This window comes from Vombatus ursinus, unplaced genomic scaffold, assembly GCF_900497805.2.
Source record: "Vombatus ursinus unplaced genomic scaffold, bare-nosed wombat genome assembly UNPS02014779.1, whole genome shotgun sequence".
Lineage (NCBI taxonomy): Eukaryota > Metazoa > Chordata > Mammalia > Diprotodontia > Vombatidae > Vombatus > Vombatus ursinus.
In genome coordinates, this window is record NW_020954557.1 from 152,644 (window position 1) to 176,204 (window position 23,561).

At 35.5% G+C, this 23,561-nt stretch overlaps 1 protein-coding gene across 6 annotated transcripts in view; it reads left to right on the forward strand.

The window, feature by feature from the left end:
* LOC114045609 (CD302 antigen) overlaps nt 1-23,561 on the forward strand; it is a 183,742-nt gene that overhangs the window by 64,133 nt on the left and 96,048 nt on the right. For all 6 annotated transcript variants that reach the window (XR_003569406.1, XR_003569407.1, XM_027865689.1 and 3 more), the window contains exons 14-24: nt 2,958-3,039; nt 4,705-4,773; nt 6,556-6,673; nt 12,442-12,477; nt 12,856-13,031; nt 14,518-14,585; nt 14,947-15,023; nt 15,574-15,713; nt 20,846-20,951; nt 21,614-21,774; nt 22,983-23,112. Coding sequence is in view for 4 of the 6 variants with exons in the window: in XM_027865689.1 (XP_027721490.1) it covers nt 2,958-3,039; nt 4,705-4,773; nt 6,556-6,673; nt 12,442-12,477; nt 12,856-13,031; nt 14,518-14,585; nt 14,947-15,023; nt 15,574-15,713; nt 20,846-20,951; nt 21,614-21,774; nt 22,983-23,112 (1,163 nt within the window). In the remaining 2 variants the exon portion in view is untranslated. The remainder of the gene's footprint in view (nt 1-2,957; nt 3,040-4,704; nt 4,774-6,555; nt 6,674-12,441; nt 12,478-12,855; nt 13,032-14,517; nt 14,586-14,946; nt 15,024-15,573; nt 15,714-20,845; nt 20,952-21,613; nt 21,775-22,982; nt 23,113-23,561) is intronic.

Consider the following 23,561-nt stretch of genomic DNA (forward strand, 5'->3'; position numbering starts at 1 on the left):
GATTGTCCTTTATCAGGGAAAGACCAGGGACCATGATGAGAAACTGAATTATTATTGTTTTCTACATTCAAAACATTTAAATTTGTAGATTGAGTCAATTAGAATGAAAGATGGAATAATAACTTTTTGAATCAAAATAAAGATCATTCTCAAAAGATGGGAAAGGTTTTATAAATGAGTGGTTGGAGAATTTGGGCAGCATTTTTTCTCAAAGGGGGTGATAGAGTTGGGAAGGAAGAAAAGTAAGGTTGAGAAAATTAAGTCATCAGAAATGAGATATTTCAATAGCGATGCTATGTCCATTTTGTATTTGTAGTATTTGGGGGAGGCTGTAAATGTTACTGTTGATTACATTACAATAGCTGACACGTAGAGAGTAATTTTTGGTTTGCAAAAGGCTTCACATACATTATTTCTTTTGATCCACACAACAACCTTATGAGAAGTAGAAGTATTATTCAGATGAGGAAACAGACTGAGCAAGGCAGTAATTTGTGAGTAGTTACACAGCTCCTATATATCAAAGTCAAGCCCAGGGCTTCATGACTTTAAGAAATTTACTCTTTTGAATGGACTATATAGCCCATTGCCTTTCCACAGCTCACTGCCTTCCTATATATGGAATATGGAAATAAGTGTCTCTTTGACTAAAGAAAGTTGTGTCTTTTTTTAAAGGTATTCTGCTAATTTGTATACCAGAATGCTGGTGAATGTTACTTTCTTTTTTAGTAATAAACTTATTACTGTACAGCTGATTTTGTTATCCATGGTTATGGGAGATAAGTAAATTAAACCCAGAGATGGCCTCAATTTCCTCATCTATTTTGGGGGTGAGGGAGGGCGGGGAAATAATACATTTTAAGTAGCCTTTAGGGCTAATATTTTATGATTCTTGTGATCCACAGCAGTAGTTAATTGTATTAGAAAGCAAGATGGAAAAAACAAGTGCTACAGGAGTACTGATAAGGAAGAGATCATGGCAGAATGGAAAAGTCAGAGGAGGATTTAGCAGTACTTGAGCTGCGCCTTGAAAGAGGCTTAGTATTTAGAAAGGTAAATAGATAGAAAGAGGGCATTCAAGGCTGAGTGGAGAAGCAGGAATAAAGAGATAAAGTCTAGATTGGCCATGTCAAGTCATGTTAAGGGGAAAGTGAGGCAACTACCCAGTGAGAATTGAAATTTGGTGTTTAAAAGAACAGGAAACAAGGTTGGGTAAATGAGGTGGGACCATTTTATGTAAGAGAAAAGATGTCAAACATCTTAGGGATGTGCATTTTGAGGAGACAAGTCTAAAAACTATCTAAAAGATTAATTATCAGTAGTTTATTACTTGATGTTTGTCTTAATTTTATCCCATTTGAAATTTAATAAACCTAAATATAACTCATTCCCCTAATTTAAAAAATAAATAAACCCTCCAAAGGCACTTCCTATTGACTGTGAAAAAGGACTAAATAATTTGGCTTGTAGAACTTAAATTTTCATTTCCAGCATCTTCCTGAAATGCATTGCCATTCTCAAGCAACTAATATACCACAAACTTTCTCTAGCTTGACATCTGTCATAGCATCAAAAAACATGATACCATCTTTTTTTTTATTGCTTTTAGTGGTAAAAATTCCACCTGGTCTTAATGATTCAAACTGGCAACATCTTAAAAGATTATAGGTTAGGCATATTTTCCCATGAAAGAGGATGGACACAGTGGCAATCCAGATGAGATGGTCAATTTCCCACTTTCCAAAGGAAAAAGTTCACATGATAAGTGAGGTACATAATAATTTTGTCATCAAAGTGGATCAAATTGTTTCGAATGCTTAAGCAATATGATTTTTTGTTATTAAAATTAAGATTTTTATATTGTTAAGGCTAAAAAACCAATGTAAGAGAAGTTTGTCCAAGCCGTTTTATTCAGTAATTAATTGTGAGAAAGGAGAGCATATTCTATTGCTCAGGAAGCATTGCAGATGTGCCTTCCACCTTCTGCCTGTAACCCAGGAGCAATAGAGATTCAGGCCAGCAACCCACATCAAACTCTTGTGCAGTATAATAACTGGTCATTATGGTAGTCATCAGAAGGTTAAATCATGTTCAAGTTGGTTTGCACCAATAAACTGCAACCTCCTTGAAGTCAGGGACTGTTTCATTTTGTCTTTGTATTCCCAGTGCCTACTACCATAGTTCCTAGCTTAGTAAGGGCTTAATAAATGATTGTTGATTTGAATTTAATTAAATCTTCAATCAAATAGAAAATAATTTGCCCACAAACATGCCATCCTTTGATTATGCTAGGTGACTGAGGCACTTCTATGGCCTTATATCCTCTAATACATTTCAGGGGTTGATCTCTGTCCAGTAAGACTCCAATAGACAAAATTCTGTCTAATATTGTAATTACTTTTGCATCTATGATTTCCTCTTGTTTGAATGCCCATTTGTCCCTCCTTTCTGAATGCTCTTTGTCCTTCAAAAATGAACTCAAGGTCAACCTCCTCCTCTGTGAAGTCTCCTCAGACTACTGTAGCCCATAGCAATCTCTTCTTTTGGACTCTTAACACCTGTATCATACCATTAACTTATCACACAATGCATACTGTCTTTGTTATCTCTTTATGTCTTGTCTTCCCAACTAGATTGTAAACTCATATAAGGGGTGGGTCATGTTATGTAGGATGTTCCAAAAGTGTTGATGTAGTTTAAAGCTACTAATGACATTATAGCTTATTACTATTAAAATTTAAAACGTTGTAAGACTTTGGGGACACCCTATATAACCACAGTGCCTAACGTTAGTGCCTTACACAAAATTTTGTTGTTAAACAATAAACAAATGCAATACTCAAGTTGAATTCTGCTTACTCTTCAGACAGTGCCTCCTTAAATACTTTGGAAAATATGATGTTAATCAAATTTTCCCCACTCTTTCCCCTAACCCTTCTCCCCTTCTACTTGCATAGTGACCAGCGTTGGATATGGGTAGGATTAAATAAAAGGAGTCCAGATTCTCAAGGATCATGGCAATGGAGTGACAGTACACCGGTGAGTTAATCTTCCACCTTTCTTTTTGTCCATTTAGATTTCTTTGGAAAACTACATTTGGTGAGGTAATTTGAGGGTTAGTTTGCATTTTGGAGGAGGAACTTGTTTTAATGGAGTAATTTAATTATAGTAAGGTAATTCATCCATATCAGCCTCAAAGAATCTTTATGATCCCCATAGTGTTGATGAGTCTGATTTATAATAATAAATATTTCATATTTGTACATGTTTTATAGTTTGAGGTGAGACTATCATTTAAGGTTCCTTAGAACCAGGAAGACCAGAGTTCAAGTCTTGCCTCTGAGACATACTACCTGTGTGGCCTTGGTCAAGTTAATTAGCCTCTCAGTGTTCTGGGTAGCTCTCAGAGTCTCAGGACTCCAAGTTGGAGAGAAGGTGCTGACTTATATTGGTAGAAGGAGTTTCCTTCTAAAGAATTCCCTGTAATAATGGAATCCCAGCCCCATTTGCTATCCCTTTTAGAGTTTGCAAAGCCCTTTAAAAAAAATTCTCATGTGATTCAGTGCAACTGCCCTGTGAGGTTAGTAGAATAGGCATTCAGTTTTCTTATCTATAAAATGGGGATAATAATAGCACTCACCTCATAGGATTGCTATGAGGATCCGAGGAGATAATATTTGTAAAGTGTTTTGCAAACCTTAAAATGTTATATAAATGCTAGCTAGTATTATTGCTATGATTAGTTTTACAGATGATGAAACTGAGACTCCCTCCCTCCCTCTCTTCTTCTTTCCCTCTCCCTCTCCCATGCTGAACATACACAGATGATTTCTTGCTTTCTGGTTCTCCTTTTACTAGTGTCCATGCAAATCACCACTCTTTGTTTACAACACAGTTACCTGTGACATGTTGTAATTTGTTACATCATAATATATCCTATTACTTACATTTTAATAACTTAGCTTACTAGAAAAAAGTATTGGATTTGACATCAGAAGATCTGAGTTTAAGTCTTGGCTGCAAAATTTACTGGCTCTGTGATCTTGCAGAAGCCACTTAAACACTTGCTTCAGTGATCAAGGTATGAGTTTTCCCTTTAAGTTCAAAGTAATAATTATCTATAACATGGGGAAAATGATACGTATATTGCCTTATATAGATATTGCAAGCATGGTACAGTGGGAAGAAGAGTTGAAGAAAGAGGATCTCTGTTCAAATCCTAGGTTCTGCCACTTAACTACCTGTGTGACTTTGGGCAAATCACTTAACCTCCTGGTCCTCAATTTCCTTATCTATAAAGGAAAGGACTTGGTCTAGAAGTCCATGATTTCCTTTCCAGCACGAAATCCGTGATCCTATGATATTTGTAAAGCTTTCTATGGCTGTTAAGAAGTATAGAAATGTATATAGTATTACTTCAGTTTTCTTCATGGACATTTGGGGAGGAGACACTCTGCTCTCTTTGCAGACTTGAGAGATACTTATCAACTTATCCGAAACCCATTAATAAATGATCTTTGCAATTGGCTTACATTTGCAGCCAGTTGATTTTACTAATTTCTGCTTTATAGACTATGCCCTCTGACCTTGATCCCAAATTCTGGGAATATACCCTATCTGGAACCCCATGTACTAACTACTCTTCTGAACTGCAAATCTTTATCAGATAAACTTATAATTCTCAGAGTTCTCTTTCTTCTACAGGTATCTACTGTGGTCATATCAAATGAGTTTCAGGAAGATTATGACATCAGAGATTGTGCTGCTTTCAAGGTAAGTTGAATGATGGCATACCATGGGATACTTACTAAAAATATGGTGGTTGTTTTCAGTTAAAAATATTTAGTGAGTGTCTGCTATGTGAAAGGACCCTATGTCAAGACATCTGAGAAGTTTTTAAAAGACAGTCTAAGTCCACATTTAACTTATAATCAAATTTATAAGAAAAGATACATATATATACATAAACATATGTTTATAAGAAAAGATGCATATATGTAAAAAGATAATTATCTGTGTAACACAATAAGAAAGTGGCCAGGTAAGTGGTACAGACAGTAAATGCTGTAGGAGCTAAGAGAGGATACTCCATATGGAAGTCTTCATAAAACAGATGGCCCTTGAAATTGACCTTGTAAGATGAAAGGGATTTTGATAGGTAGAGAATACAAGGGAAGGTATTCCAGTCATGACAAATGACATAAACAGAAGTTCAAAGACAGGAAAATATAATCTATATTCAACAGGAGATGGGAGTAGACCAACTTGGCTGATCAAAGGGATCCCACAGAGTAGTACCAGAAGATGTTTGGAAAGGGAGGCCAAGTTTAGGTTATGTATACCCTTAAATCTCAGGATAAGGGTTGAACTTTGTCCTTTAAGCAATAGAGGTCCAGAAAGTTTGTGTGCCAAAGAGTTTTTTTTTTTAAAAATCAAAATGGTAATTTTAGAGAGCTCAATCTGTTTTCGATTTGCAGGGTCAGGAGATCCAGGAGTTAGGGAGGCCAGTTGAATGGCCATTTCAGTAGTCTAGGCATGAGGTGATGAAGACCTCAAATAGAATAGCGATAGTGGTGACAGAAAGAGAAGGATGGGTATGGACTTTGCAAAGAAGGGATCAGCAGGACCTGATGATTGATGGAAGATGGTGAACAAGAAAGAAGGAAAAGGTAAAGAGGCCTAAGGTGGAGGCCAGATGACTGGGAGAATGATGGGGCCATTAGGAATAGCAGGAGGAAGAAGAACTCTAAAGAGAATGATCAAGATAGGGGGAAATCTAGAAGAATGTAATATATCAGAAACAGAAGGAGGAAAGAGAGTCAAGAAAAACGAGGCAGTCATGGAATCATAGATTTAGAGGTGGAAAAAAAACCACAGAGGTCAACTAGTCCAACCCACGAACTTTACAGATGAGAAAACTCAGGCCCAGAGAAATTAAATGACTCCCCATGGTTACACAAGTAATAAGCGACAGAACTAGCCTTTGAACATGAGATCCTTTGGCTCCAAACCCAGCATTCCTCCCAGTGTATCATGCTGCCTCCTCAACAACATCCATTGCAACAGGGAGGTCAAGGAGGCTAAGGCCTGAGAAAAAATATTATGACATGGTCATTATTAGGCTCTTTTTATTTAAAACTAGATGTTGGGGGTGGGGGGCAGCTAGATGGCACAGTGGATAGAGCACTGACCCTGGAGTCAGGAGGACCTGAGTTCAAATCTGGCCTCAGACACTTGACACTTACTAGCTGTGTGACCCTGGGCAAGTCACTTAACCCCATTGCCTAGCAAAAAAAAAAAAGGAAAAGAAAAAAAAAGCTAGATGTTGTAATTATCTGTGTAGAGCAGTCCTGTTTTTATCAGCCTCTCACTTTGTATCACAGGAAAAGATAAAATGTCTTTTATGACTAGGATCTCAAACAGAAATGACCACTGGATCATATAGGTGATGGTAACCATGCATATTGTATGAACATATTTTGAGCAAATACTAAATAAAATGAAATGTCTGTTGGACATGTTAATGCATTTTGTGATTACTTCCCTTCTTTATAGGTCAGCCAAATGCAGTGGAGAAGACGTTGGTATTTGTATGAAAACGGGGACTTGATTATTTACTTAAGACCTTTTGCTTGTGATATAAAACTTGAATGGGCATGCCAGATACCAAAAGGTAAGTTTTTGTGGTATTGATTTACTAAGCCTTTGGTCTTCACATTGTGCATGCTGTAGAGAACCAGGAAAACATATGTAGCCTGTTTTTAGGTTAAAAGACAAAGACTAGAGGTGCAGATAAAAAGTGTGTGGGTTTTTTTTTTTAATTTCTCAACAAGGGTTGGCATTTTGATTTATAGGGAAAAGAAACTTCTATGTAGTCCATCCACACCACTTTCCTTAACTGCTCTCTCAGAGGTCATTGTTGACTTCTTAATTGCTAAATGGCCTTTTCTCTTAGTTCTTATCCTTCTTGACATTTCTGAAAAATTTGACAAATCTACCCACTTTCTTGAATATCCTTGGATATTCTCTTCTTCCTTGGCTTCCCAATATTGTTTTCCACTGGTTCTCCTCCTCCTTGTTCTGCAGTTGATGGGTCGTTATTTTCCTCTGATCTTCTGAATACAGGTCTAGCCCCAGGCTCTTTTTTTAAGACCTCTTTCCTCTCACTGCTTTCTTTCCAACTCTATTTCCATTTGTTCAAATATCACTTCTATACAAATGACTCCCAAATCTAATCCAGCTCTGATCTCCTGTGAGCTCCTGGTCTGAGATCCACCTAGATGTCCTATCAGCATCACCCAAGCACAAAACCTTGAAATCATCACCAATTCTTTCCCTCTCCCTTTCTACTAACACATTATTAGTTGCCATGTTCTGTCAATTCTTTCTCTAAAGCACCTCTTACTTTCATTTTTTTCTCTTCACTCCCCTTGCCACCACGAGTTTAGGTCCTCAACACCACTTTTGTGGACTACTGTAATAGCTTACTAATTGATCTTTGCCAAATATATTTCTCTTCCACGGTATACATTTACCATAAGGCACAGGTGTGATAATGTTCCCCAACTCACACCATACACATACCCTGCTTAAAAATATTCAGTGAATCTCCATTGCCTCATCTGGCATTTAAGACTCCTTACATACGGCTTCATTATACCTCTTCCCAGTCTAATTTCACATTGTTTCTTTTTACAACTTCCAACTAATCTAGATGACTACTTTTCTAAGAAACAAATGTGTCATCTCTCACCTCTGTGCGTTTGCACAAGCCATTCCCCCATGGCTAGAATACACTCCCTCTTCAATTTCACTTTTTAGAATCGTTATTTTGTTTTGTTTTGTTTTTTACCTGGTCTCATCCTTCTTCCTCAAATATTCCTATTTCATTTTATGTGATAATTCCTTTGACTCCTTTGATCCTTAATCTGTGTTATACTTATCTTTATATCATGCTGAATTTCCACCTCCACACCCCTCTCAGTGCAATGTGAATTCTCTGAGAGTACCAGTGCCTAGCACAGTAACTGGCACGTGGCAGATACTTCATAAATATGTTTAATTGATTGGATTAAAGTGAGTTTAGACAGATTCTAATTTGTAATGGAAGACTCTTCTCACTGGAAAGTAAAATGGGATAAAGGAGTTGGAATATATGTTTTTTTCCCTAAACAAAATGAATAAAGATAAGAAAAATGGGGCAGAATGAGGGAATCTTATAATTCATAGGCTACTTGGAAGACCATAAAGCCATGAAGCAGGAACAGAAATTCAGCAGGATAAGAAAAAAAAAATAAAATCTTTTCAAGGTTTACAATATGAATAAGCTTTTAAAAATATGTCAAATATAGATTCTATATATTAGCAATCAGGTAAAGTTTGAGTAGGAAATATTCTTGAGCGAGAGGTCTGTATAGTGTTTGGTTGCCTCTTTATTGGTTAAAAGATTAGATAAAATTAGATAAAAGATTAGATAGAAGAATGTTTCATATGAAGGCGGGGGGGAGGCATAGAGTTTGTGGGTTTTTTTTTTTAATTTTTATTATTCCTTGTGAGTTCCTGGTTGCATGTTTTTCCCTTTTGAGTTTCTCTAGTTGTATCCTGTGATATTTTCTAGTTTGGGATTTTTCCCCTACAGAAAGTCTAACAACATAAGAGCCTTGAGACACAGTCCCAGCACTATAAAGTGAGGGTTTACATAGTAAGTGCTGGTTTATGTTCATGATAACATTATCAGCATAGACTCTGAAGTCAAGAACTAGGGACATTCTGAAAATCATCTTCAAGCTTGGGAGTCTAACCCCACAGAACAAGTTCCCCAAACAGCAGCGTCCTGTTACCGAACCTCCATGCATAGGCTGTGATTCTTTAATACAATTCAGCAAAAATGTATTAAGTCTTACCATGTTCAGAGAACACTGTGCTAAGCGGGAATGAGCAGTTAGATAAAGTATTGTCATTACAGTCTGGTAAAGGAATATGGTCCATACCTGATAGTTGCAATACACAATGAAGTTGGAAGATGGAAAACTGAGCACTGAATAGGGATGATCTTGGCTAAAAGGGGAGCTCAGACAAGGTTTCATGGAGGAAGTAGCATTTCAATTGTGTTTTTAAAAATGCGTGGGAATTCAACAATCAAAGAAGACAAAGAGGGGACATTCCAACAAAAGGGAACAGCACTAGCAAAGGCGCCAAGGCAGGAAAGCACTGGGCATGATCAGGGAATAGAGAGTGGTCCAATTTGAATGAAGTGTAGAGTGTATGAAAATATAGTTGGAAGGGTCAAAGGACAAATCAGAGGACTGATAATTTTGTGAGTGAAAATTATAATGATGAAATAACATATCAAAATTTGAGATGCATCTAAAATAGTCCTCAGAGGAAAAACTATATCCCTACAAACATGTTAACAAAACAGAAAAAGAGAGCATTAATGAACTGAATATTTGTTTTAAAAAACTAAAAAGCAAACATAAAATAAAGAAGAGACAATAAAAAATAGAGAGGAAATAAACTGGAAACCAAACAACTATAGAAATTATAAATAAAACAAAAGTCATTTCTTGAAGAGACTGATAAAATTGGTAAATCTTTAGCTAGTCTGATTTTTTTTTTGAGAGCAAAAGATCAAATCAACAAAATAGTAAATGAACGAAGAGAAATCACAACAAAACCAAAGGAAATAAAAATAATTTATCAGAACCTACTTCATGCAGTTATATGCTAACAAAAATGAGAATGGCAGAAATAGAGGTATGCCTTCAAAAATATAAACTATACAAACAACACAGGATCAAATAGAGATCTTAATCCAATCTCATAAAAAGAAAAAGAACTAGCTATAGAGGAACTATTAAAGGGGGGGAGGGATAGATGGGGAGACAGAAGGGAACCTCCTAGTTCTGATTCACAGTAGATTTCTATCCACCCGAGATTTCACCTCATTCCTTGCAAATTGTCAAAGATGATAAAAGACGATAATAGTCCCTATTGGAGTAGTTATAGGAAGATAGGCACAATGTTGCATTGTTGGTGGAACTGTGAATCAGTACAACTATTTTGGAGAGCAATTTAGAGTTATGGAAATAACTAAACAGTTGTATCGATTATACTAATTCACTAAAATGCCCATATCCTTTGACCAAGAGATTCCATTGATAGTATTTAAACACCCTACGAGGCCATTGATAAGAGCAAAAAAAAAAAAAATACATCAAATACTTACAGCAACTTTTTTTGTGATAGCAAAGAATTAAAAATACAGTAGATGCCCATAAATTGGGGAATGACTAAACAAATTGTGATATGTGAACACAACGGAATATTAGTGCTCTGTAAGAAATTACAAATGTGTGGGGAGGCAGCTAGGTGGCACAGTGGATAGAGTGCCGGCCCTAGAGTCAAGAGGACCCGACTTCGGGTCCAGCCTCAGACACATGACACTCACTGGCTGTATGACTCTAGGCAAGTCACTTGACCCCAAAAACCTCACCCCCCAAAAAAAATTAAAAAAAAAAGAAATTACAAATGTGATTAATATAAAGAAGCATGAAGTTCTACATGAAATAATGCAAAGAGAAGTAAGTAGAGCCAACAAAACAATGTATTCAATAAAACAATATATGCAGAAAGAACATCCACCAAAAATATCAAATATGAATGTTACAATATTATAAAGAATAAGCATGGCTTGAAAAAAAAAGATGAGAAGACACTCCCATCTCACCCCTTGGCAGAGGTAAGAGGTTCACAAGAATCATACATTGCACATTTTTTTTAGACTTTTTTGATGTATTAATCAATTATAATGTTTTTTTTTTCTCTTTTTGTCTTTAAAAAATACACTGTTATTTAGGATGGTTCTTTGGCATAGGAGGAAGCAGAGATGAGAGGAAGGGGATCTATGGTGATGTTAAAAAGACATCTTGATAAAAATTTATTTTTAATACAAGAAAATGGAATGAGATAAGTGTAGAAACATCATAGCACCAGGTTGTGGTGGGTTTTGAATGCTAGTCAAAGTAGTTTGAAGTTGGTAGGCAACAAGTCACATTTTAAGAGTCCTATAAAGAGAAAGAGCATGGTGTAGTGGATAGAGAACTGGCCTTGGAGTCAGGAAAACCTGGGTATGTGTCATGGCGCTAACATATTGGCTATGTGACCTAGAGCAAGTAATTTAACCTCTTATTGACTATAAGTTGCAGGATATGTACTTATCTTCACTGGCAGAGAAAGTTCCTCAGTGTGTGCTCCTAATGGAATGAATTCACAGGTCTCATTTTTTAAGTCTTGTAATCCTGAGATCTTCTACCTTGGTCAGTAAAGCATCTTGGCATATTTCACTTGGTCACTCACATACTCACAGGTTCTTATTTGAAAATACTATAGAAATACCAATTTATTAAATACACAGAATTAAACTACACTTAGGTCACTTTGGGGAAATTATAACTCTAATAAATATTCAATAATTATTCAAATGGACGTTAGTTCAGTTAGATAACTTCCTTGTGTGAAGACCTTAGCTTTAGTAACTTGTCACAGTAACTCACATTGCACAGTAAGGGAGAGAAGGTGAATGGGATAAATATGACAGACAGAGAGATAAGACATCCATATTTACGTGTGCACGTGGTCAAATCATGAGTACTCTAGTAATCAGAATGCCATCAAGTGAAATGAAAACAATAGATTGCCTTCTGTTTTAAAACAAACCAAAACAAATTGAGAACTATTTTGAGCCAACCTATATGAATTACACATACCTTTAACTTTGGGTGAGGTCCCTATCAGCTGAACTGGCATCTCTACACTCTGAGACCTTATCAGCTCCCGTGTGTTTTGTCACCTCTGTGCAGATCGTTCCAAGCCCTCTCGGTCCATACCCAGTCTTTCCTCTGAGCCTTAGCACTACTTCACCAACTGCCTATTAGACATTTCCAATTGTGTGTCCCAGAGACATCTCAAATTTAGTACGACCAATACAGAAGCTTTCATTGCTCCTTGTTGCCTCTCATAGATGATCAATTCTTGGTCCTAAAACTCTAGGTCCTCCACATCGTGGTATCAATCTGCCTTTCACACTTTCTCTCTTGATGCTACCCTTCCTTCAGTCCATGTTCCAGATAAACTAGGCCATTCTTAATTCACTAAAAAGATTAAAATCCTAGGTCAGAGATGGGGAACCTATGGCCTCCAAGCCACATGTAGGCCTCTCGGTCCTCAAGTGAGGCCCTTTGACTGAATCCAAACTTCACAGAACAAATGCCTTGAGTCCTAATATGACCCCTGTCCTAGGTCATATTAGGCCATTAAGCCAAATGAAGGGGTTTAACCAGATGTGGAATAATCTCAGGAATCCTTTTTGACATACTTTTAAGACCCTAGTTATGATATGTGATCACAAACATACTAAAAGAGGTTTTCTTTCTTGTATAGGATATACTCCGAAGACACCAGAGTGGTTCAACCCTGGTAAGTTGAGGAAGTATGCCATGCTTTTATACCTTACAAATAAAATATCTTTTTTTTTTAAAAACATTGTAAAATATAATGTAAAGTATTTTTGCCTTACAGATAAAATATTATTATGCCAAGTCCAGCCATAGCTATATTAGCCCTTTCTCAGCCACATTTCTGCTCTGTGAGCTCCGTGACCTTGGGCAAGTCATTTGACCTCTCTAAACCTGTTTCACTTTTATAAAATGAAGAGGGTACAAATAGATTTCTAAGATGCCTTCTAGCTCTTTATCGCAGGATTTCCCAGGATTCTATAATCTCCTCAGATGTGTAGATTCCTTAATTTTTTTTTTTATTCATCCATTAATGACTTTTTTTCCCCATTACTTTTAGATCGGGCTGGAATTCATGGACCTCCAGTTGTTATTGAAGGCAGTGAATATTGGTTTGTTCCCAATACTCACTTGAACTATGATGAAGCAGTCCTATATTGTGCAAGTAATCAAAGCTCTCTTGCTTCTCTGAAGTCTCTCACAGCACTAAATGCCATCCGAGACAAAATTGCAAATGTAAGAATACATAGCATATGTATTTTTCTTATGTTAAATATAATAATAATCGATAACATTTATAAAGCACATACTGCAAACCAGGTACTGTGCTAAGCACTTTACAAATATTATCTCATTTGATCTTCACAGCAATTTGGTGAGGTAGATACTCTGATTATCTTCATTTTACTGATGAAGAAACTGAGGTAGACAGTGATTAAGTGACTTGCCCAGGGTCACACCTCTATTGAGTGTCTAAGGGCAAATTTCAACATTGGTCTTCCTGACTCTAGGTCCAGAGTATACTATCTCACCTACCTGCCAGATATAACCTGTAAATGTTAAGGGATAGTTTCTTTAACTTCAAGTTCCCCTAAAACTTTCAAAATCTATTGTTCCATGAACTTTTATTCCAATATCAACTAATTTGTGAGACCCCCAAAATCAAATTCAAGAAGGGTCAGATAGCATTGCTCAGTACTTATCCAGACTCATGATTGCTTAAGTGTGAATAGACAGTATAATGAATGATAATTAAGCAAATGAGCACTACCAAATATCAGTAGTGCCTCTAGGCTACTTTTTATTTTTATGTAGTATTATAGTGCTAAAAAAAATTTTTTTTTCTGCTCCAAACTGAAATCATTATTTTTATATTAAAAACCAATTTTAAGAAATAGCTTTTATGATAAATTTAGGCAAACTGACTAAATTTAACTACTTTATCAAGATGTTACCTAGGTTTCAGATTAGAAATTAAGCCAAAGACTTAGAACTAAGGGGCAATGATGAATATTATTGTAAAATGTCAGGCAATTAGCAGTTACTAACCGGATTGATTTTTTTACTTATGTTTTTTCAAAATACTGTCCAAACTCTATCCTTCAGTTTGTCACACTGGGGATCTGTATTCAGATTTTTTCTTGTCTTTAAATAATTAAATATTGGGTAAAGTCTTGAGGAAACAGAATTTCTAATGAATTTTTGTAGACTACATTAAATTCATAGGTTATCGTAAAGACAGCATTTCCATATCCTAGAAAAATTAAAACCTCCATTTCCTTAAAAGACATAATAATTTTATTAGCTCTAAATATTACTATGAAATTTACTCTTTTCAATGCAATACATAATCATCTGAGAGAAACACTAATATTAAAGAATAAGTAAAGAATAGGTCAAAGGATAATTCTTTGTTTCTAGGGTTTTAGGGTTTTGTTTTTTTTTCACTGCGAGAAAACTCATTTAGGAATTCAATTCAACAAACATTTTTCACCTTGTATTCATGTGCAAAGCCCCATGGATTGAGCTGTCATGAAACGGGAATTAATTGTGCAGCATAGGCAACTTCACAGCTTCAGCATTCAAAAATTCTGTTATTCTCATGACCATTTCTGATTACTCCTATGTTGTAACTTTACAACTGTTAGTAACTAGATATCCATAGGTTAGCATTCTGATACAATCATATAGCAACCCATATATTCCTTTTTTTATTTTTTAGCTATCTAATGACCAACAAAAGTGGTGGATTAAAAGTCTCAATAACCTAAGAAGTTATCATGATATAAGGTATGTAACACAATATATTACATTGAAAAAAAACTATCCTTTTAAGAAGACTGGTGTTGGCTAGTTTTGATATGATAATTTTGAGCATTTAAAAATAAAATGTTACTAAATAAATTAATTTCTGGGTGACTATACATTTCTTTCCCTCAACCACCCCCCCAAAAAAACCCAAAAAACCTTATTGGTCCAAGATGGCCCAAGACTTCTTTCCAACATGTTGTCTTCAAAGAAGAAGCTCATATGTAATTTTATCACTAATGTATTGAATTTACAATTATAATCAGTGATAGTAGAAAACAGTGGATGTTTTAGGCAAAAGTTCCATGGGGAAATGGGTGATCTATCTGCCTTTTTCTTTAAGCTTTCACATGTGGCATCGTTTTCCTATGATATATGAAAAGGAGTGCTGGTCCGTCTCTTCCAAGAATTGGTTTAGAGGTAAAGTTGATTCTGAATCCTTGAATGTTTGGTATACAGTGATAAACTGAATAAGTTCTAATTAGTAGCTTCATTATGAATCACTCAAGTTTATATCCTGTATCAGTTATGTAACTTATACATGATGACATGAGATTCCATAGTTTAAGCTACCACTGAAAGTAGTTTTTTGCTCTGTCAACATTTTGGCTTGCTTTGCTATTCTAAAGTGGTCATTTGGAAATAAAATGTCAGTTATTTTCATAACTGCCTTAATGGCCAGAATTACAAATAAAATCAGCCAACGGGTCCAAAATAAACCTCCATTTTTCTCCACTCCACCCCCACTACCAATTGTATTGATGGGGTATCTCTAAACAAATAGTGATGTGATAATCTAGTGATATACAGGTAACAGCAGAGAAAGGTAAGAATCAATAGAAAAGTACAGGTATATAACCATCCATTGAGACAGGAATGAATTAAATAAGACAAGTCTTTTCCTACTGATTTTTTTTAATGTACTGAATGGGAAATGAATGCAGCTGCAAGCTTACCTCTTATTTCTTAGACTTAAACAAGCCATCACACTGCAGAATCAAGCTTCCTTTCATATGCGAAAAAAATATCATATCTTCATTAGAGAAATATACTCCACAGTCAGCTTCTAAAGTCCAGTGTTCTGGGGAATGGATTTCATTTAAGGATAAGGTAAGAGGGAAAACTTACTTTGTGCCCCTAATCACATATTGCTTTCAGAACATTAACAAGAACCTTTGATGAATGAAGCAGGATGTTAATTGGGCAAATAAATGTCCTGGAAGAACTACTAGATAACTAAAAACACCACCTGGACTTCAATAGTAGAAATTGTGGGAGATCATTAACAGTAGGTACTTTGAGAGGACTGATGAGAATAAGTTGTTAATGTTTAGTAAATTTTCCTTCCTTTCTGTTATTAGCAAATAAAAAAAAAACAATTTTAACTCAAGTGGGTCAGCCAATGGACTAAACAACAACAAACATCCAGATATGATAGAACAAATAGAGCCAGAAGTAATATAGCATAACTAGAAAGCACAATATAGAAAATAATTACTTTGATACTTCAACATATCGTAATTTGATGAATGTTTCCTGCTCCCATTGATGAGGATAGTATTAGTTCCATGCTTTCTTACACTGATCAACTATTGTCCCTGTCATTTTTTTTTTTTCATACCTCGTAGAAATTCCATCAAAGATGGTGGAGGCCTTCCTCTTCATCTTTTAATATCTCAGAGGTACCAGTGCACCACTCAGGTCCGTCAGTGATTGTCATTCCTACTATATAATCAGTACAGTTACTTTTCTGGTATTCCATGTCTTCCATAGTATCTTTTATGTAACTTCTCAGAGACAAATCAATTTTGGTCAGATCCTGAAGCATTTACTCCATACCATGAATCATTCCAGTACTCTTTGGGTCATTTGTAATCTTCATTCACCTTTTGATTACATCCACATAGCATCATTAGGACAATATTGGTGTTTAAAAAAGATAGGATTTTGCAATGACAATTTGGGAAAATTGAAAGGACTGAGTGATTGACCAAATTTAATCTGGTCTATCCTTATGTGGTGTGGTTCAGTGAAAAAAATATTAGCTCTGAAATCAGAGGACCTGAGATCAAGTCCCAGCTATGATTATTATTACCTTTGTGGACAAATCACATAACTTCCCTAGGCCTCAATTTCTTTATATAATGAGAAGATTGGATGAGATGACTGCTGAGGTCCTATCTTCTTGCAAATCTATGATCCTCTGATTTTTTTCCCCAACCACTTCCAGGGTTCACTGTCCATCCCTAGTAACAGTTTAAACTTTATGTATTGCAGGACCAATTTGGTAGATTCTCTATACCTCTGACTGTCATAATCTGTACAATGTATTTTCATCCACTTTATACTTCATGTGTGGATAATTACAAAATTGCTTTTGTGTTGCTCAGGATTAAAGAGGCTTTGTAATGTTTTGGTGTACTTCTGAGTCATCTATGAATAAGATCATATAGAAAAGGTCAAGCTCCATAGAAAAACTTGTCTTTTGCTTAGTCTGCAAACAGGACATCTTTCATGACAAAGTAGAACAAAGTAGATGAATCTCTCTCTCTTTTTTATACTTCTTGATATGAAAACTCTTTTAGATCAGTAAACAATGTTACCTCCATAGTTGCATTTGTTGTAGAGTTTGTTATATAATTTATATGTAATTGTGTGTTTATATGTGTGTATATGTATATGTACACACGTATGTGTGTATATGTCTATATACATATATGTATATTTGAAAAGTGTGTGTGTCTCACGCACATAAACTTTGTCTGAAGAGAGGAAACTTGGAAACTTTCTGGACTTTGTATTGATACAAATATTTTGATTTTTTTTAAATTGATAAATAATAAACACAGTAGGTTCTTAGATTTTCTATACTTTTCAATTATGTGACCTTAAAAATGTAATCAGCTGCCAAAAAAATCATCTGTACAAATCTACCTGTTGCATCCTCATGTTTTCATAAGAGACCCCCTTTTTACATACATAGATCATTCTCATTTTCTTGAGATGAGAAAGAAGTTATTTAGGTTAGTCTTCTTATCTGACCTTTTGTAATAGTACCATCTATGATCTTTCTCATAATGTTTCCATCTTTTTCTGTTTGAGATTTCTTTAAAATAGATCCCTGAGTGCCTTATTGCCTTAGGAACAGATTTTTTTTTTTAACGTGTGTTGGGGAAGAGCAGTTATATCTGACCGATCTCATCTTAAATGACGTATTCAGCACTGAGTTGGTAGAATCTAGTTGTAGCAATTTCATTCTCATTAACAATGACAATAGGTTACTTGAAGAATGACAACAGATCTGTTCCCTTCTATTTGTTGTTATCCTAGGTTCATCTATGAACATTCTAGAGATGATCTGTTGGGAAGCAGTATAGTATTTTAGAAAGAGTTCTGAACTTGGATTTAGGAAGGTTATGGAAAGAAGGGCTTGAAACCTGTCACTAACAATTACTAGCTTGTTGACTGACTTGCTTAGCAAAGAGGTTAAATGTTTGTGGGCAAAGGCAGTTTCTGAGTCCTGAGGCCTCCCGATTTTGTCAGTTTGGGGGGCAGTTTAACCATAATTAAACTCTTCTAAGTAATTGCGATTGAATAAATGTCTTTACTTTTATTAAGTAGGGATAAAGTTTCATTTCAGAATCAAAAGTTTATTTAAATAGGCTTGGCTGGAGTTGCTGTAATTACGTGGAGTGTCTTCCTATCTTTAAATTTTTTCCTAATTTGGTATTACTTTGACTTACATTCTTAGCAGTTAGTAAACTAATTGCACACAAAGAAGTGATTCTCCAATGAAACTGTAACCAATTATTTCCTATCCATCGAAGTACAGGTATTTCTTTTTTTTTTTTAATGATGTTTGCCTATTGCACTAAGTGCTTTAAGAATACCCCTTGAAAAAAGAATTCATGTGATTCTTGGGAAGCTTCTAAGTAGTCTACAAATTTTGAACTTCTTTCATTTCATGATGCAAACCAAATATTTCAGCATCAGTGTGAATTTGAAATCACTATCAAGGTATGTTTTGGAGGATCTTGTGAAATTCTTAATGCAATTCCTCCAATTTTCATACTCTACAATGGATGTCAACCCATAAACTACAATTATCTTTTTAAAGTCTGCTTGTATATTTATAAACACTACAAGTTGAAATCATTGGATCACAGGATTTGGAAGGGGCCTTAGATATCATCTATTCCAAGCACAGATTTTATAGATGAAGAAAGAGGCTCAAAAAGTTTAAATAATTTGCCTTGGGTCACATTAGCAGTGCCAGGATTCACACCAATGTCCTTTGACTCGAAAGCTTGTGCTTTTGTTAGTTAATCAGGACATTTTTCTTTTTTTAATTTTTTTAAATTTATGGAATAAAACAAGCATTTCCATAACATAGTACAATAAAAAAGATGATTGCACATGAAACTGCAAATCTACTCTGAGCAACTTGCTATTCCTTTCAAATATACAACAAAATTATCATGTAAATTTCTTTTTTTTCCTTTCTTTTTTCTCTCCTCTTCTCTCCCCTCCCCTCGCCCCTCCAAACTCACCCTAGAGGTGGTTCAATGACTCGGAAGTGGATTCTGTGGGGAAGAGTTGTGGAAAATATGGATAAGAAATGAATAGGGCAGAAAAAGCATTGAGATTGTGTGAGCTGCATTAGTAGAAGGAATATCTGCAGCAGTGAAACCTCTGTTTCAGGCTACCTAATCCAACCAACATTTGCTAAATATCCACTAGCCCAGACAGCTTATGCTTGAGGAGATATATTGCATTTGCATGCAAAAATGTAGGACCTCACTAACAATTAAAGAAATGTTAAGGATCATTATGTAACTAGTAAACTGGTAAAAATAATAAAAATATTTAGAATATTGCATCACACACACATACAAATTATTTGTACTCATTAATACTATTAATGTACTCATTAATAATTCTGGTTCAGGCCCTATACCCCAAGGAAATGATCAAAAAGGGAAGGAAAAATGATCAGCACAAAGATCTTCTGTAGAGTTTTACGTGTATGATTGGAAATAACCCAAATGGGGCAGCTAGGTGGCTCAGTGAATAGAGCACCAGCCCTGCATTCAGGAGGACCTGAGTTCAAATGCGGCCTCAGACACGTAACACTTACTAGCTGCTTGACTTTGGGCACGTCACTTAACCCCATTGCCTAGACAAAAAATAAATAAATAAATAAATAATAACCCAAATATCCCGTAATAAGGAAGTAGGAAAACAAAAACTATGGCCTATCAATATGATAAAAATTTAATAAAACTGTTAAAACAAGCAGTGTATTTCGTAGCTCTCGATTCATGGAAAGGTATATCTGAAAGTCTGAGGGAGGAGTGGAGTTATAACCTACAATTTCATGGGTAGAGAGAATTCCTGGCATGAAAACTCCATCTTCCAAAATGAAGCAGCAACTCATTGGCCGCTTTATAGGCTTAGAGTCACTGAAGGGTAATGTAATTTGCCCATGGTCACACAACTAGTATGTGTCAGAGCAGAACTTCAGCTTAGGTTTCCCTGTCTCCAAGACTACCCCTCTATCCACTACTTAACAACTGCTTATCTTTATAAAAACCAAAATAATACGTGTACAACTACGATGAAGCAAAATTGAACCATGTACATCAGAAAAGTTCTGAAAAGTTCAAGGGATATAAATGGAGATTAAAGATCAGTAGGCTCTTCCCTCTTTATGTAATTTATCTTCTGTGCTATAAAGTGGATTCTTGATGTGACCTTTGAGCTCTCTTCCAACTCAGAGATTCTTCAAAGTATAATTATTTGTGTTTGTTCATAATAAGAAAGAGGCTAGCCTTACATCTTCCATATTAAGCTCCTTGAAGGCTCTTTTGCCTTTTTTTCTATCCGTAACAACTTGGCACGTCATACCTGACACATAGTAGACACTTGATAAATGTTGATTGATTGATTGAAGTGCTGGGCTTAGATAAATTTTCATAGCAGATAATTCACTACTGAGAGAAAGAAAGAAACATCACCATATCTTTTTTAACCATATCTTTAAAATATATAATTTGGTATACAGAGGGGTTTGCTTTGGTTTGGTTTTGAGGAGAGTTCCTCCTTTAAATTAAAATGGTGAATCTGGATGGTATCCTCATGGCCTAAAAATAAGTCCTCTGGAAGGTAAACTATTTAGACAGAGAAAAAAAGAGCTTTCATGTCCCTGGCCCTTATAGATGATATATGCTCTTTGTTTGCAGTGTTTTCTAAAGATTAAACCAAAGCTTTGTACATTTTTTGAAGCTAAGGAAGCTTGTCATACCTATGGCGGTACCCTTCCTTCAGTCCTGAGCCAAAGTGAACAAGGTAAGATGATGGATTAACGCGAATTTTCTAAAGTTTTTTGTGGCATGGATCTCTTTGGTAGTCTGGGGAAGTCTATGGACTCCTCTTCAGAATTATGTTTTTAGATGCATAAATTACAAAGGAAACCAATTATAGCACTCTTACTTGTCTTGGATATTGAAATACAGTTGTCAAAGTATTTTTTTAAGCTCACAAAACCTAGGTTAAGAACCTCTCACATGGAAACCAGATATGATTAGAATGTGGCTGATAGGGATAATGGGAAGTGTAACAGAATAATAACAGGAGAAAGCAGGGGGGGAAATGTAGAAACAGGCTGCAAAGTCAATGAAGTTCTATTGGACAATAGGTCAGATCCTGGACACAGTAAAAAACCTAGATGACACTTAAGGATTTGATGTATTTTGCAAATAAAAGAATTTACAATTTTAAAAATTCTTCAGAATATGTAGCAGGGAAAAATAGTCTAATATGTAGAAGTTTGTATTGTATGATATAATTATATATTAAAATATATTACTGACTTCTTAATGAACAAAAAATTCATGCCTTAGTATCTGTTGAGTTAGGTGAGTAAGCAAGGGGGCAAGTGTTCACTCATTTTTAAAACTATTTTTATTTTAAATAAGGCATAAATTCTGAATCAGTCTCTTTCCTAACAGACTTTATTACATATTTACTGCCCGACTTGGGAGATAATGTTTGGATTGGTTTGTCCAGAAGCACCACGACAAAGATGAGTAAATGGACTGATAATAACAGGCTGTTATACAGTAACTTTCACCCATTATTGCAGGGACGGGAGCAAAGGATACCAATGGATGTAAGTTTATAGCATTTCAGAGTGGCTACAGTTATATCACATGCCCAGGTTTACCATAAAATATTGTCACAGGAGCAGAAGGACCCCCACTGTACATCTCTGCTTCATTCCAACAACGTTGTAGAATCCTAGTTTCCAGGTTTACATTCCAGTGAAGGGGCTCTTAAGCTTTCTTGTGTTATGAACCCCTTTGTCAGTCTGGTGAAGCCTATGGAACTCTTCCCAGAATCATGTTGTTTCAGTCCTGTCTGACTCTCCATGGCCCTGGTTGGGGTTTTCCTGGCAAAAATACTGGAGTGGTTTGCCATTTTCTCCTCCAGTTTATTTTTCAGATGAGGAAACTGAGGCAAACAAGGTGTGTTAAGTGACTTGCCCAGGATCACACAGCTGGTAACTGTCTGAGGCCAGATTTGAACTCAGAAGTTGAATGTTCCTGACTCCAGGCTCAGCACCCTATCCACTGTAGCTGCCTTTTTATTTGGAGGAAATGCTAAATTCCAGTTAATGAAAAAGAAAATTAAAATTTTTTTCCTAACCAAATTCATAGACTTTTTGTGAATTCAGACACAATATTTTACTTAATCTTTTGAAATTTTTGACCTTGGGCTCAAAGTCCATAAAAAATTCTGTGAGGCAGATAACAATTCAATCATGAGCAATGATTTTTCCCTAAGAAATGGACATAAATCACAAAAAGAGGCGCCAGATATAAGCAACAATGGTATTGGTGTCAGTTACAGTAGCTACCAGCCACATCTTTAGCCTCCCTCTACATCCTTCCCTGCCCCCACACACACTTTAAAACTAGCTCCCATTCTTTAACACGGTAGGCAAAGTTTGAGTCATTGGCAATTCCTAAAAGGTGATTTTGAGAGTATTCAAAGCACTTGTGTCTGCCATAATATTTTCCACATTAGGATCACCAAACACCGGCATTACACAAGAATTGCTGTAATCACATTATAGGAGATTTGGGTGTTCTCTAAAGCTTTACTGGGGTGTTTTAAAATTAATTCTGTTTTCCCGTGCTTTGGAGAATTCAGTAGGGTTTCTGAATCCAATTAATTTAGTTCTTTGATGAAATACGTTAAAAACTAAAACTCAGAAAGTCTTTGGGCCTGGATCATGTGTCTCTGAAAAAATAAATTACTTAAACTGTCCTTGATCTTCACATTTCAGTGTTATGAATACTTTGCCTTTTTATTTAGTTTTTTGATGAAGACGCAAACAGCCATTGTGCTGTGATGCTCAACCTTCAGAATTCGACGTTAACTGGGACATGGAATTTAACTTCCTGTCAAGAACAGCATAATTTATCTCTATGTCAAAAATATTCAGGTATGTTTTTTTTTATTTGTAGCAAATGTTTTGCCTGTGTGATAGATATAAAGGTAAAGGTAAAGATGAAATTTAGCAGAAGAGGTTTGTCACTGAAATACATAAATGTAGTTTTTATGTAGCTTAACTTGGTGCAATAATGTCCTCAGATATTTTTCAACTTTATGAAGCAGATTGAGTTATCAAGGCAGATAATTCTAGGATCTAAAATAGTCTAGCCTGAATAGCTTTCACAAACTCTTTTGGTTTAGGAATGGTTTAGTTTAAGTCTTTTGGTATAGGAATGCTTTTTCCACACTATGACCTTTTCTTATTTAATAGGTGATACTATTAAATAAATAGTCTTCTCAGAACCTGAATGATAATGATAATATAACTAATGTAGTTCCTAAAGCCTCTTAATTAAAAATGACAATGGAGCAGTTTGGGAATTGAGAGAATCTCATTAC